Source organism: Netta rufina (assembly GCF_964035555.1).
Source record: "Netta rufina genome assembly, chromosome: 1".
Taxonomy (NCBI): domain Eukaryota; kingdom Metazoa; phylum Chordata; class Aves; order Anseriformes; family Anatidae; genus Netta; species Netta rufina.
The window spans coordinates 28960660-28974686 of NC_140123.1; the positions used below are offsets into that span (position 1 = coordinate 28960660).

Sequence of the window (14027 nt, forward strand, 5' to 3'; positions counted from 1 at the left end):
TCAGATAGTGAGGTAGGGATTGCGTGGACAATGGGAGAACAAAATAGGTAAGTCTGCATCAATAGCTCTAGTATTTTAAGGATCTTTGGGGTGGGGAGAGAGGGAGGGAGGATTTTACATAAAAAGTAATGATAGATCTTCAGGAATGAGGAGTTAAGTGTGTGTATTCACCTCTACTCATGTGAAACTTTGTCCAAGTAAAAATTATGTTCCAAACAGCTTCAGCATTGATGAGATGAAATTAACAGCAAAATACAAAGTCAGAAACTTGGTTGATTAATTTCTGCCTATGTAGAAAAAACATATTAAAGGAAGGGCAGAAGCATTGGGTTTATTGAAAAATACATGGGATTTTAATCTCAAAATGAGAGAAATTTTTACATCCGTTTAAAAGAAGTTTTGTAAAATGCTGCATTATAATCACAGTAGTCTTAACCGTGCAGACTGTTCCCTAGCTGGAGGCTTTGTAAGTTCCATAAGCATTTATCAAGGAGAATAAGTATCTGATAGGTTTTAAAGGTGGGGTAGACTTTCCTTCTTACGGTTATGGGAGAAAAGGAGAATTGACAACAAAAAATGACATTATCAAAGCAATACCTGATTACAGTAAAACCTACAAGTACTATGAAAATGTCATTGCAATTCTTAAATATTGATCTGTTCAAACAGAATCACACTGACACATGATAAAGTACCAGAGTGTAGATACATAGCTTACTTGCTGTTATTTTGGTGCGGCATTTGGGAGGTCACTTGGTTCCATACCTGTAAGTGTCTTACAAGGTTTCTTCTGTTCACAGGGTTGTGGAGATCGCAGCCTGCCACTCTGCTCACATTTCGGCTGCCAGAACCCAGAGTGGCCAGGTGTACATGTGGGGCCAGTGCCGCGGCCAGTCTGTGGTCCTTCCCCACCTCACTCACTTTTCCTGCACGGATGATGTGTTTGCTTGCTTTGCTACCCCTGCTGTTATGTGGCGTCTTCTGTCAGTAGGTGAGAACAAGTTTTGAGATGAAGCCAGTGCTCTAGAAGCCAAATAACTTTGGTTTAATTATTCTTATAAAATGTGCTTTCATATTATAGTCTCTGTGCATGTGTATAGTGGTAAGTACAGCATACCACTTCTGTGGCAGGATGGTGTCGTGGTTCCGCTCGAGTGGGCAGCCGAGCTCCACCACAGCCGCTCTCTCACTCCCCCTCCTCAAAGAGGAATGGGGAGAAAATATGTGAAAAGGGCTCAAGGATTGAGATAAGGACGAGAAAATCACGCAATAATTATTGTAACGGGCAAAACAGACTCGGCATAAGGAGATAGTAAGATTTATTGCCTACAACTAACAAGCGAGAGAAGTGAGAAAACAAAGGAAAAAAAACCAAAAGCACCTTCCCCCCATCCACCCTCTTCCACCTCCTCCCCCCGAGCGGCGCAGGGGAACGGGGGAATGGGGGTTATGGTCAGTCTACAGCACTTCTTCTCTGCCGCTCCTTCTCGGTCACTCTCGTCCCCTGTGCTGTGGGGTCCCACCCACGGGATGCAGTCCTTGATGAACTGATCCGGCGTGGGCTTCCCACAGGCAGCAGCTCTTCCAGAACTGCTCCAGATATGGGTCCGTACCACGGGGTCCATCCCTCAGGAGAAAACTGCTCCAACCTGGCTCCCCTACGGGCAGCAGCTCCTGCCAGATCACCTGCTCCTGCGTGGGCTCCTCTCCACGGGCTACAGGTCCGGCCCAGAATCTGCTCCGGCAGGGGTCTTCCACAGGCGGCAGCCTCCATCGGTGCAGGGCCACCTGCTCCACCGTGGTCTCCTCCACGGGCTGCAGCGTGGAACCCTGCTCCACCGTGGTACTCCATGGGCTGCAGGGGGACATCCTGCTTCACCATGGTCCTCACCACAGGCCGCAGGGGACTTCTGCTCCGGCGCCTGGAGCACCTCTCCCCCTCCTTCTACACTGACCTTGGCGCAAGGCTGTTCCTCGCTCCTCTCACTCTCCCGGCTGCTGTGTGGCGCAGCGTTTTTCCCTGTCTTAAATATGCTCTCACAGAGGCGAAAAACAACATCGCTTATTGGCTCGGATCTGGAAAACAATGGGGCCCTTCCCAAACATGGGGCAGCTTCTAGATCTTTCTCACAGAAACCACCCCTATGGCTCCCTGCTACCAAAACCTTGCCACGTAAACCCACTACATTCCACCCCTCGCCTCTGTTAAAAGCATATTTAAGACTACTCACAACATACTCTTACTTTACAATTATCACAACAACCTTCACAAACTTCACTTACATCAAAAAGAAAAAGAATTCACCACACCAAAGTAAACATAACATCATCACAGCACCGACAAGGTGGACATTTTACACACACACACCACCCCTCGTCCCTTCACCACACTAACATATCACAGTTACTGCTTTCTTAAATTCTTCACAACTTGTACATTCCTAACAATCATCCTGCACATATTTTTGCCCGTTACTTCTACTAACTATCATCCTTATCTCAAATTCCTCGAGCCCCACGTTGGGCGCCAAAAAGGACTGTCGTGGTTCCGCTCGAGTGGGCAGCCGAGCTCCACCACAGCCGCTCTCTCACTCCACGGGCTACAGGTCCGGCCCAGAATCTGCTCCGGCAGGGGTCTTCCACAGGCGGCAGCCTCCATCGGTGCAGGGCCACCTGCTCCACCGTGGTCTCCTCCACGGGCTGCAGCGTGGAACCCTGCTCCACCGTGGTACTCCATGGGCTGCAGGGGGACATCCTGCTTCACCATGGTCCTCACCACAGGCCGCAGGGGACTTCTGCTCCGGCGCCTGGAGCACCTCTCCCCCTCCTTCTACACTGACCTTGGCGCAAGGCTGTTCCTCGCTCCTCTCACTCTCCCGGCTGCTGTGTGGCGCAGCGTTTTTCCCTGTCTTAAATATGCTCTCACAGAGGCGAAAAACAACATCGCTTATTGGCTCGGATCTGGAAAACAATGGGGCCCTTCCCAAACATGGGGCAGCTTCTAGATCTTTCTCACAGAAACCACCCCTATGGCTCCCTGCTACCAAAACCTTGCCACGTAAACCCACTACAGATGGTTCTTGCTTTTAGGAGAACTGGCAATTAAAACTAGCTGTTCTAGCTAGGGTCTTCATGATTTTTTTTTTTGGTTGTTTCGGTTACTTTTTTTTTTTTATTCTGAAGAAAAAGTCAACTTCAACCAAGGATTTGGAACAGTATTAATTTTTTTTTGCAGACAACTAGAGAGCCCTGTTGTACCACTGTACTATGAATATTGTGCATTTCCTTTGTTTATATTGTTTGGCCTCAGGACAGGGAAGGGCTTCTAGATCATCAAATGTAACTTCTTATTCTTAAAATTATTTCTACTTGGAATACTGCTACTGACTTTTTCTTTGGTTTCTAATAACTTTGAATTCTAGGTGTTGTCTTTAGTTTTTCCTTCTTAGTAATTACTCTTCCAATATGAACGTGGAAGACAAAATCTCTTTGTGTTTCTTGTTAAGGAAGTAAAATGACAGGATTCAAGGTGTCCTTTCTGTGAGATGATTTCTTAAGCAGATTTAGCTTGATATTCCTCAAAGCCAATCAGACCTGTAAGTAATTGCGTATAACAAGATCCTAATACCATTTTCTCTTTTTGAATTCTGTTATGCAGCCTTGAATTACCCTGTGTGAGGCAGTGTCTATGGCCAGCTCATATGCCCAAGCCATTTTTCTTGGTTATCTTTGATCCACATGCTGCTAATTCTTACTTGACCCAAAATATGCCATCAAGTGCTTAGCTTGCACATCGTGCTTATTGGTTTTTGTCTTAGATCTTCCACTTCAGTCCTGAAGATCATCTGGGCCATCTAATCTGTCTCCATGATGACGACAAATCCAAACTTAGGTAGTTCCTGTAGAGAGCCAGTGCTGGGGAGGGATTAGATCTTAAGTAACTTTCTTCCAAACTCAGACTTTTTATCTTTGCTTGTGGCTTTTCTGTCTGCAGCTCAGAATTCCTCTCCTAATTGGTCTCTTCCATTGTAACTTCTCATTTAGCTTGTTTTCACAAGTATAAGGGTCCAGCTAACAGCATCTCATCTGTAGGGGAAAACTGGAAAATTTTACCAGAGAGAGATTAGCTTGAAATGATCTGCCTCAGGGTAAATCCAAGTCTTGTTTGTTTTTGTTTTCCTCTACTTCTTCAATTCTCTAATCCTAGGGAATGTGTGTCACTCGTGCCCTTAGAGGTGTGATTGTTTTGGTCTGTTGTCTTTAGCTAGTAGTGAAGGCTCTTTAAATGACATCTTCCCAGACTTACTCACTTTCAATTCCTTAATTTTTATGAGGTATTCCCAGATTGATCATAACAAGGTAATTGAGTCTTGTTTCTGTATTTTAATTCTTATTGGCCTTCAGGGATTATTCATCCCTTAACCTGATAATCCTAATTATTGAATATTTACATCAAAAGCATTAATTCTAGGGACAGTTTCAATCTCCATCCTATATATCTTTTCCATCTCTTTTATAGGTTCAAAAAAAAAAAAACAAACAACAATATTTTTCTTCTGACAGTTTTTTCTTAGTGAGAGGGAGATAACTCTGCATAAAGGTTATTGTTCTACTTCAGTGATGTTGGCTCTGCCAAAACCAAACAACAACAAAAAATCTGCCACTCAGAATTGTTTGTGGTGAAGTTCAAATCTGCAGCCTTCTTTGAGGAATGAATTTAAGGTATTTGGGGTGAAAGTTGATCATCAGCATAGCTTAAAATAAGCTGATGACCTAGAAGAAAGTCACATGAGCAGGTGAAGGGGGATTGGAGCGTGGTTTGTTCATCTCTGGTGAGATGCCAGTTTGTGAATGATCCATGCAGAATGAACCAAAGGATTTTTTTTGACAGAAACATAACTTGTCTGTTAAAGCAATTTGTTTTAACTGTGTGTGTATATAAAGTACCAGCTAATTTAACTGCTCCTAATGGTGAAGAGCAGTGGTGTTGTATATGGATGAACAATCCACAGTCCTGAAGGATGCAGGAGACAGGCCACGTCCCATCAGAATGGAACTGCCTTTTGGAACTGCCTTTTTTTTTCCCTTTCTCATGTTATGCTGCTTAGAGGCTGTATGTTGAAACTCACATGTGAGATGCATCAACAAAACCATTAAATAGTGGGTTAAAGTTAAGTTTCCTAAAACTTTGGAGTTCTTGCTTTACTACAAGTCTTAGCCAGTTTGTGCTGCAAATCTAGGATTTCTAGAGAGACAGAACAGGACCTCTCTGGCCTTAACGTTAAGAACTGTCAAAGAGCTGTAATCACAGTTTTAATGCACTTCCAAATTTGCAGAAGTCCTGTGTCTTTGATAGTAGGTACTGCGTTTGTGCTACAGTCTCTCTTCGTGTAGCACTGCTGTTGGATTTTGTGCTGTCATAATTGGCTGCCAAACTGAGGTAGCCTGCAGGTTTTTTGTTAAGGCCTTTACCAGGGCTCACTAACACAGAGTCTACTCTGACAGCACAGAAGTGGCCAACTGGTGACGTTTTCTTACTGTTTAGGCTTGGGTCATGCTACGTCAGTTGTGCACCATGTCTCAAGTGAGCTGTGGGTGATGCTCTAGACTCTGTTTCCCACCAGTTTGCAGACTGGTCTCTCTCAGGGTAATCCAGGCAGTGGTGCTGACCTGGCAATAGCCCTGAGCTGCCGGAAGGCTGGTGATTTCATTGGTGATCTCCATGTGGAGAGTGAGAAAGCAAGTTCTCCAGGTACTTTGGGTCCTGGGTAATGAGCTGGAACAAGGACTGCTGACCACTGCTGCGTGGAGCTGTTGGGAAGTTGTCCTTGCCAGCAGAAAAGGGTAATGGAGGCAGTCATTCTTCCAGATTCACCCAGTGGAACCCTGGTCCTGACCCTATTTTCCTTCATGTGCTGTTACTTGAGCAGCAAGCTTTAATTACAGTGACGCGTGTGTTCTGTTTAAGATGCTTGACATGATTTGTTTGTTTAAAAATTGTTTCTCCAGAGCAGGAAGACTACTTAACAGTAGCAGAGTCTCTGAGGAGAGAATTTGACAGCCCAGAAACCTCAGACCTGAAGTTCCGTGTCGATGGGAAGTACATCCACGTTCACAAAGCTGTTCTGAAAATCAGGTAGAGGTCATGTTCCACAGCTTCTGCTTAAACACAAAAACTGTGTTCCGTGTGAGGGGAGGGAAGGAAGGAAGTGGTGGGGAGGGACCCTAAACCTGCAATGCATTATCTGTGTGTCTGTAACCACTTCCAATGATTATGGAAGGAGTTAAATCAAAATTCTGCCTTAAAATGGTCCCGAGTCAGTCTTCACTGAGCCTATATGTTATTCTGAGAATAATAAGTCATGTTAAACTAGTCTGCAATGCATACACCCATGGTTTTGTAGCATAGGTCAAGTTAGAGTTTTATCTTGATGCATAACAAAGCACCAAAACCAAAATGTGGACTGTTTGCTGTGATGGGGTATGGTAAAATATTTGGGGCTGTTGTAGAGTGCCCCAAATACATAGTTCAGGGGGACTGTAACGTAACATTCACGTGTACATACAGCTGCTCCAGATGATGTCTCTGTCTCCTAGGTGCGAACACTTCAGAACCATGTTCCAGTCGTACTGGAATGAGGATATGAAGGAAGTGATAGAAATCGACCAGTTTTCCTACCCTGTGTATCGTGCCTTCCTGGAGTACTTGTACACAGACTGTGTTGACCTTCCGCCTGAAGACGCGATAGGTATTGCTTGTGGTCTGATCGTGTTAGACAGCAGCCTCCAGGCAAACTGAGGAGGGGGATGAAGAATAAATGTGTTAATGGGGGCTTCTAGTCCTGCCTGTAATGCTTTTTACTGGGGATTAAATAAGCTGTCTTTAAAGAAGTGATACATATTAAGAAATAAACCATGAGCAGTTTTATTAGCTGGGAGAGAAATGCTGGGTTAGAATACTTGTGTTTATTACTGATTTGAACCAGTTATTGGATAATATGAAAGAATCTGTGTGGATGTAATGAAGAAAACTTGGGGAGCAGAGTGAAGAACAAGCTGTAATTCACGCACAGATTTTTATAGTGGTAACTTTTTGCTTGTGCTGTGCCTGTTTTGCAACAGTTCCACTCAAACATTTAGGTATGCAAAGCAGCGGAACAGCTTGTGTGCTTACAGAGGTTAACAGGATTGTGGCGTGCAGTACTAGAAGGCCTTTCTTCCCATGTGATGATAAAATACACTTCTGAATAGTGACCTATTTGCAAAAAACATGTTACTGCACGCAGAATAGAGACAAAACCTGTACCCAGAGATATGAATTGTTGAAAAGACTAATGTGACTAATATGATGGCATTGTAATTGCAGGACTTCTGGATTTGGCTACTTCGTACTGTGAAAATAGACTGAAAAAACTGTGTCAACATATTATCAAGAGAGGAATTACTGTGGAAAACGCTTTTTCATTGCTCTCTGCTGCTGTCAGATACGATGCAGAGGTAAACTTCCAAAGTTCAGTTTCTTAAATAGGTGGCTGCTTTCTGACTCTAATCTGGAGGAAAGCAGTCAGTCGTGTTTTTATATAAACTCTCTAACCTGCTAGCAGATAATGCTGTCTGCCATTCTCAGAGTTTAACAATGTTGACATTGGAATTAGGAGTTTCATTGCAAATACAGGTTTTATATCTTTTTTTTTTTTTAAACCCCCCCCCCCATAAACTGGTACTGGGAAAGTGAACTAGTACACAGATATCAAAAAATGATTTAAGTCACACACAGAGACTCACTATCTATGAATGTTTGTGTTGCTTAATTTCACGGTAAGAGGTCATCATGCTGTGCCAAGTTTCGTGAGTTATTATTTTGGGGGGGGGGGGGGGGAGGGTGACGGAGGAAAAAAAGGGAAGGTTAAAACGCTAAATCTTAAACAAGGGAAAGGTTTAAAAACAAAGCAAAAATCACAATGTTATGGAAAGGAGTTTTGTAAGGTTGTGGGTTGTGTGTGATGTCATGATGGTAGGTTTGGGGTTTTGGTGTGTGGTTTTGGTTTATTTTTTTACTTGTTTAACTACAGTCAAATACACTTTCAGTCCTTAAAGAATGTTGATGAAATGGCAGGATAAGAATTCTTTTATGGACCTAGTACACTTTGAAGATGGAGAAAGTGTGTGAAATGGGAGAAAGGGTAGCAAAACTTTCCTGCCGGATGTCTGACTTCAAAACTAGATCACTAACGTGTGCAGTTTTGTGATCAAATAGATATTCCAGGGATTTCTTCAGCCTTTTGTGTTTGAAATAGTATCTGCGCATCATATTTTCAGCCTGGTTGGTTTCAACTTGCTACTTTAAAGCAGTTTTAGTAATTGGAAAATGAATACGGTGCTTTTTCTTGCACTTAATATCTATCATGCTCTAACTTACTTCAGAGCCTAATAGTTTGTTGCTAGTTTGATGTTCCTTATCTGAAGGGCTGCCCTAGAGCTGAAGTCATAATTCAGGCACCACTGTGAATAAAGACTTCATTGGTGGGAGTTCCTGGAAAATAGGAAGCTTTTATATTTTAGCCTTACAGAAGATTGTTTGTGCAATGGGTCTTCAGTATATCACTGATTGTGCCTGTAAAGGGTAGAAGAAATCCAATTACTGAGCCGTGGCTGTACCTTACTAGCTAAATGAAGCTGGAAGTGAAATGAGAATGGATGGCCCAAATGTGGAGAGAATGGGTGGTGCTGAGATGTTTTTATATTTTTTTTTTTATATTTTGATTTTTAACTTTTTAGTTAAAAAAAAAAAAAAAGTTAAAAAGAATGTAGTAATGGTAGGTCAGGGTTTGAAATTGCTTGGCTGATGTAGTTCATTCACGGGACTGTGTGTCTGGAAGACAACAGTTAGAAGAACCCACTTCACTGATTTAAAACACCCCCATGCCATGAAACTCTCCTGTACTTTCCTTTGGTGATTGACTGGATTGAAGTGGCTAAAACTAGTTCAGGTTTGGCTTCTTACTGTAAGTTTAAAAATAATCATTGGATGTACATTGTACCTTTTTTCACTTAAGTCTATATTAAGTACAGCTTGCTGGGAGTGCATCCATCTGCAAATAAAATTCATAGCTCTTAATATTGAGTTTTAAACTTTCCAAAGTTTCATATCAATAATACAATATTACTGTTTACTGTATGCTTCTGTTGCGTTGACTTGGTATTGGAGTTTTTAATAAAGCAGTGCAAAATATTGGAATGCGTATGATGTAGTTTTGTTTGAAATGCCAGTTCCTTCTGTTCTTAAAAAGAAACAAAGAAAACCCTCAGTGTTCAGTTCTAATAAGCTTGTCTTCTTTTCATTGCACAGATGCCATACAAGTCAAGATCTGCAGCTTCAGAAAGCCTGGTTTTAGGCCAGGACATATTTTTACATCACTGTTGTGTCAAGAACTCACTGGCACGCAGTGGCTCTAGCTTTCAATAATTACTTTTAAGTGACAATATGAACACTAATCAGTCTTTCATACCTCACGTGGCTTAAAAGCTCTGCAAATTTTTATGCCCTATGGCAGCGCCCAGTCTGCTGAGCAGCCAAAGCTAAGGAAAGCTGTGTTCTGGTGTGTGAAGCACTGGTTCCATGAATTTATGAAGTGCTCAAGGAAGTAGAGCAGGCTGGGGAGTTGCCGTTCTGGAAAGGCCGTGGCATCTTCCGTACTGCAGCTCACTCAGCTCTGCACCACAAAAATAGGTTTCCTCCTCAACAGCGGAGCTGGAAACAAATAATCTGAGCGGAAGCGTTCTTTGGGCAATGTTATATTATTGGCAACTGCTGTCTCTTGGTTTTTGGACATCCTTTGTCTCTGACGTCACGTGGGTGCAATGATGGTGCCTGTGAGGCCTTTCTAAGCCTTAAAGGGAAGGCACTGCCCAGTGGGCTCATACCCAGATGTAGTGGGTTTACGTGGCAAGGTTTTGGTAGCAGGGAGCCATAGGGGTGGTTTCTGTGAGAAAGATCTAGAAGCTGCCCCATGTTTGGGAAGGGCCCCATTGTTTTCCAGATCCGAGCCAATAAGCGATGTTGTTTTTCGCCTCTGTGAGAGCATATTTAAGACAGGGAAAAAACGCTGCGCCACACAGCAGCCGGGAGCGAGGAACAGCCTTGCGCCAAGGTCAGTGTAGAAGGAGGGGGAGAGGTGCTCCAGGCGCCGGAGCAGAAGTCCCCTGCGGCCTGTGGTGAGGACCATGGTGAAGCAGGATGTCCCCCTGCAGCCCATGGAGTACCACGGTGGAGCAGGGTTCCACGCTGCAGCCCGTGGAGGAGACCACGGTGGAGCAGGTGGCCCTGCACCGATGGAGGCTGCCGCCTGTGGAAGACCCCTGCCGGAGCAGATTCTGGGCCGGACCTGTAGCCCGTGGAGAGGAGCCCACGCAGGAGCAGGTGATCTGGCAGGAGCTGCTGCCCGTAGGGGAGCCAGGTTGGAGCAGTTTTCTCCTGAGGGATGGACCCCGTGGTACGGACCCATATCTGGAGCAGTTCTGGAAGAGCTGCTGCCTGTGGGAAGCCCACGCCGGATCAGTTCATCAAGGACTGCATCCCGTGGGTGGGACCCCACAGCACAGGGGACGAGAGTGACCGAGAAGGAGCGGCAGAGAAGAAGTGCTGTAGACTGACCATAACCCCCATTCCCCGTTCCCCTGCGCCGCTCGGGGGGAGGAGGTGGAAGAGGGTGGATGGGGGGAAGGTGCTTTTGTTTTTTTTCCTTTGTTTTCTCACTTCTCTCGCTTGTTAGTTGTAGGCAATAAATCTTACTATCTCCTTATGCCGAGTCTGTTTTGCCCGTTACAATAATTATTGCGTGATTTTCTCGTCCTTATCTTAATCCTTGAGCCCTTTTCACATATTTTCTCCCCATTCCTCTTTGAGGAGGGGGAGTGAGAGAGCGGCTGTGGTGGAGCTCGGCTGCCCACTCGAGCGGAACCACGACAGTCTTTTTTGGCGCCCAACGTGGGGCTCGAGGAATTTGAGATAAGGATGATAGTTAGTAGAAGTAACGGGCAAAAATATGTGCAGGATGATTGTTAGGAATGTACAAGTTGTGAAGAATTAAGAAAGCAGTAACTGTTAGTGTGGTGAAGGGACGAGGGGTGGTGTGTGTGTAAAATGTCCACCTTGTCGGTGCTGTGATGATGTTATGTTTATTTTGGTGTGGTGAATTCTTTTTCGTTTTGATTTAAGTGAATTTTGTGAAGGTTGTTGTGATAATTGTAAAGTAAGAGTATGTTGTGAGTAGTCTTAAATATGCTTTTAACAGAGGCGAGGGGTGGAATGTAGTGGGTTTACGTGGCAAGGTTTTGGTAGCAGGGAGCCATAGGGGTGGTTTCTGTGAGAAAGATCTAGAAGCTGCCCCATGTTTGGGAAGGGCCCCATTGTTTTCCAGATCCGAGCCAATAAGCGATGTTGTTTTTCGCCTCTGTGAGAGCATATTTAAGACAGGGAAAAAACGCTGCGCCACACAGCAGCCGGGAGCGAGGAACAGCCTTGCGCCAAGGTCAGTGTAGAAGGAGGGGGAGAGGTGCTCCAGGCGCCGGAGCAGAAGTCCCCTGCGGCCTGTGGTGAGGACCATGGTGAAGCAGGATGTCCCCCTGCAGCCCATGGAGTACCACGGTGGAGCAGGGTTCCACGCTGCAGCCCGTGGAGGAGACCACGGTGGAGCAGGTGGCCCTGCACCGATGGAGGCTGCCGCCTGTGGAAGACCCCTGCCGGAGCAGATTCTGGGCCGGACCTGTAGCCCGTGGAGAGGAGCCCACGCAGGAGCAGGTGATCTGGCAGGAGCTGCTGCCCGTAGGGGAGCCAGGTTGGAGCAGTTTTCTCCTGAGGGATGGACCCCGTGGTACGGACCCATATCTGGAGCAGTTCTGGAAGAGCTGCTGCCTGTGGGAAGCCCACGCCGGATCAGTTCATCAAGGACTGCATCCCGTGGGTGGGACCCCACAGCACAGGGGACGAGAGTGACCGAGAAGGAGCGGCAGAGAAGAAGTGCTGTAGACTGACCATAACCCCCATTCCCCGTTCCCCTGCGCCGCTCGGGGGGAGGAGGTGGAAGAGGGTGGATGGGGGGAAGGTGCTTTTGTTTTTTTTCCTTTGTTTTCTCACTTCTCTCGCTTGTTAGTTGTAGGCAATAAATCTTACTATCTCCTTATGCCGAGTCTGTTTTGCCCGTTACAATAATTATTGCGTGATTTTCTCGTCCTTATCTTAATCCTTGAGCCCTTTTCACATATTTTCTCCCCATTCCTCTTTGAGGAGGGGGAGTGAGAGAGCGGCTGTGGTGGAGCTCGGCTGCCCACTCGAGCGGAACCACGACACCAGAGCACTCTTTCTGCAATAATTTGCTCTGCTGCGTTGTACCGCAGTGTGTTTCTTTTGAGTCATTTTTGGGATGTGTGTGAAACACATTTGTAACCTGGGTCTGTTTCTAATGCACAGAAAGGCCTTCAGCCTACCCTTGGCTTTAGGACTACCCAGTGGCCACTTCCATTGAGCCGGGTGAATGCACTTCAAGGCTTTATACAAGTCATAAATTAAATAGGAAGTCAAGCAGGCTTGTATGGAGACTGGAGTTCGTAATGTGGAATGGAAGAGCCGAGTTCTCTTAATCCACTGTCCTGGTTATGTATTGCATTACCCTAAAATCTATTTGTACTGGGTTTTAATACTTGTCAGTGAATATAGATGGAACTTTTCAGGCTGGGAAACTTGAAAAATTCGTACATGTATTGCTCAGAATAGCTGCCTCTTGGGACTGCAGCTATATAGGGAGAACCAAACTGTCTTTGTAGCCATGTTATGTGAGTAGAATTATTCTTCTCTTGTTGCATTTACGTAGTGACACTGGGAGAGGGGAGGTTGAAAGCCACTGGGTTAATCTATTTGTCTGGTTCTCTGTAAAAAATAAAGCCTAGAAAGGCATCAGTGCCTGACTGAATGTAACTTTCTGTCATGGAAGAAAGATAATGAGACTTCTTTCTTTTTTTTTTTTTCCTGTTTAGGACTTAGAGGAATTCTGCTTTAAATTTTGTGTCAATCATTTGACAGACGTGACACAAACTACAGCATTTTGGCAAATGGATGGTCCCCTGCTAAAGGAATTCATTGCTAAAGCCAGTAAATGCGGAGCCTTTAGGAACTGAATCGAGGCTGTAAGTTACGGGTGTTTGTAGGGTTTTCTGTGGTTACCACGGGTTGGTGTAACTGCACAGGTGGAAGAAGCAAGTGTTAGTGGCCTCTTGTACCAGGAGCTGTGGAAGGCCACAGCAAAAAAAAAAAATAAAAAAATTGTCTGTGCTCAAGAGTGAGCTGTTAAAATGTTAAGCAAAATACTCACTCGCATTTAGAAAATCTGGATGGTGGAACCAGTGCAAGGTTTCAGACAGAAAGACTGCCGTGTGCAGAGGACACCAGGTGTTCATAGGGACTTTTAGGTGAGGTAATCGCACATGTAGAGCTACCTGTTAATATTTTCAATTTACCACTTGAGGCACTGGCCTTTTGGGATTATGAGCCACTGAACGATGTCACTGAAATCATTTAACTCCCTGGGATTATGAAGAAGCAAATGGCATGGATATCTTTTATTGCAGCTGCATGATCGTGAATGACATCGCCATTTGCTGTGTGTCATTAACCAAGCGCATTTGGCGCTGAGAAAAGCGTGCAAAAATGACGGATCCTCAAAGCCTGCAGCAGGAACCCTGAAGAAAGGGGTACCTAGCAGACTGAATCCTAAGTAAAGCTCTATCTTGTCTTACTATGAGTTGTAATTATACTTCGTAATCTGTTCAAGCAATGTTTATAATGATTAATGGAAGGTTTCCCTCTTTGATGTCGGACTGCGTTGGTTCCCTTGGAGGGAAAGGGGCACACTGTTCTGAAAGCTTGTTTTTTGTTTAAGTATTGTATAAATTTAAACCAAATGTAATAAAATTCACTTTTTTATACATGTTCAATAGCCAACTTCTTTGAAGAAAATGTCAAGTTTTTGTGT

At 44.7% G+C, this 14027-nt stretch overlaps 1 protein-coding gene across 3 annotated transcripts in view; it reads left to right on the forward strand.

Moving 5' to 3' along the window:
- RCBTB1 (RCC1 and BTB domain containing protein 1) overlaps window positions 1-13912 on the forward strand; it is a 28052-nt gene extending 14140 nt beyond the window's left edge. For 2 of the 3 annotated variants that reach the window (XM_084306332.1, XM_084306331.1), the window contains exons 8-12: window positions 801-991; window positions 6010-6136; window positions 6598-6749; window positions 7367-7497; window positions 13033-13912. In XM_084306332.1, the coding sequence (XP_084162458.1) occupies window positions 801-991; window positions 6010-6136; window positions 6598-6749; window positions 7367-7497; window positions 13033-13173 (742 nt within the window). In that variant the 3' untranslated portion in view covers window positions 13174-13912. The remainder of the gene's footprint in view (window positions 1-800; window positions 992-6009; window positions 6137-6597; window positions 6750-7366; window positions 7498-13032) is intronic. The other variant, XM_084306333.1, reaches the window with a different exon arrangement.
- Window positions 13913-14027: the final 115 nt, after the last annotated feature.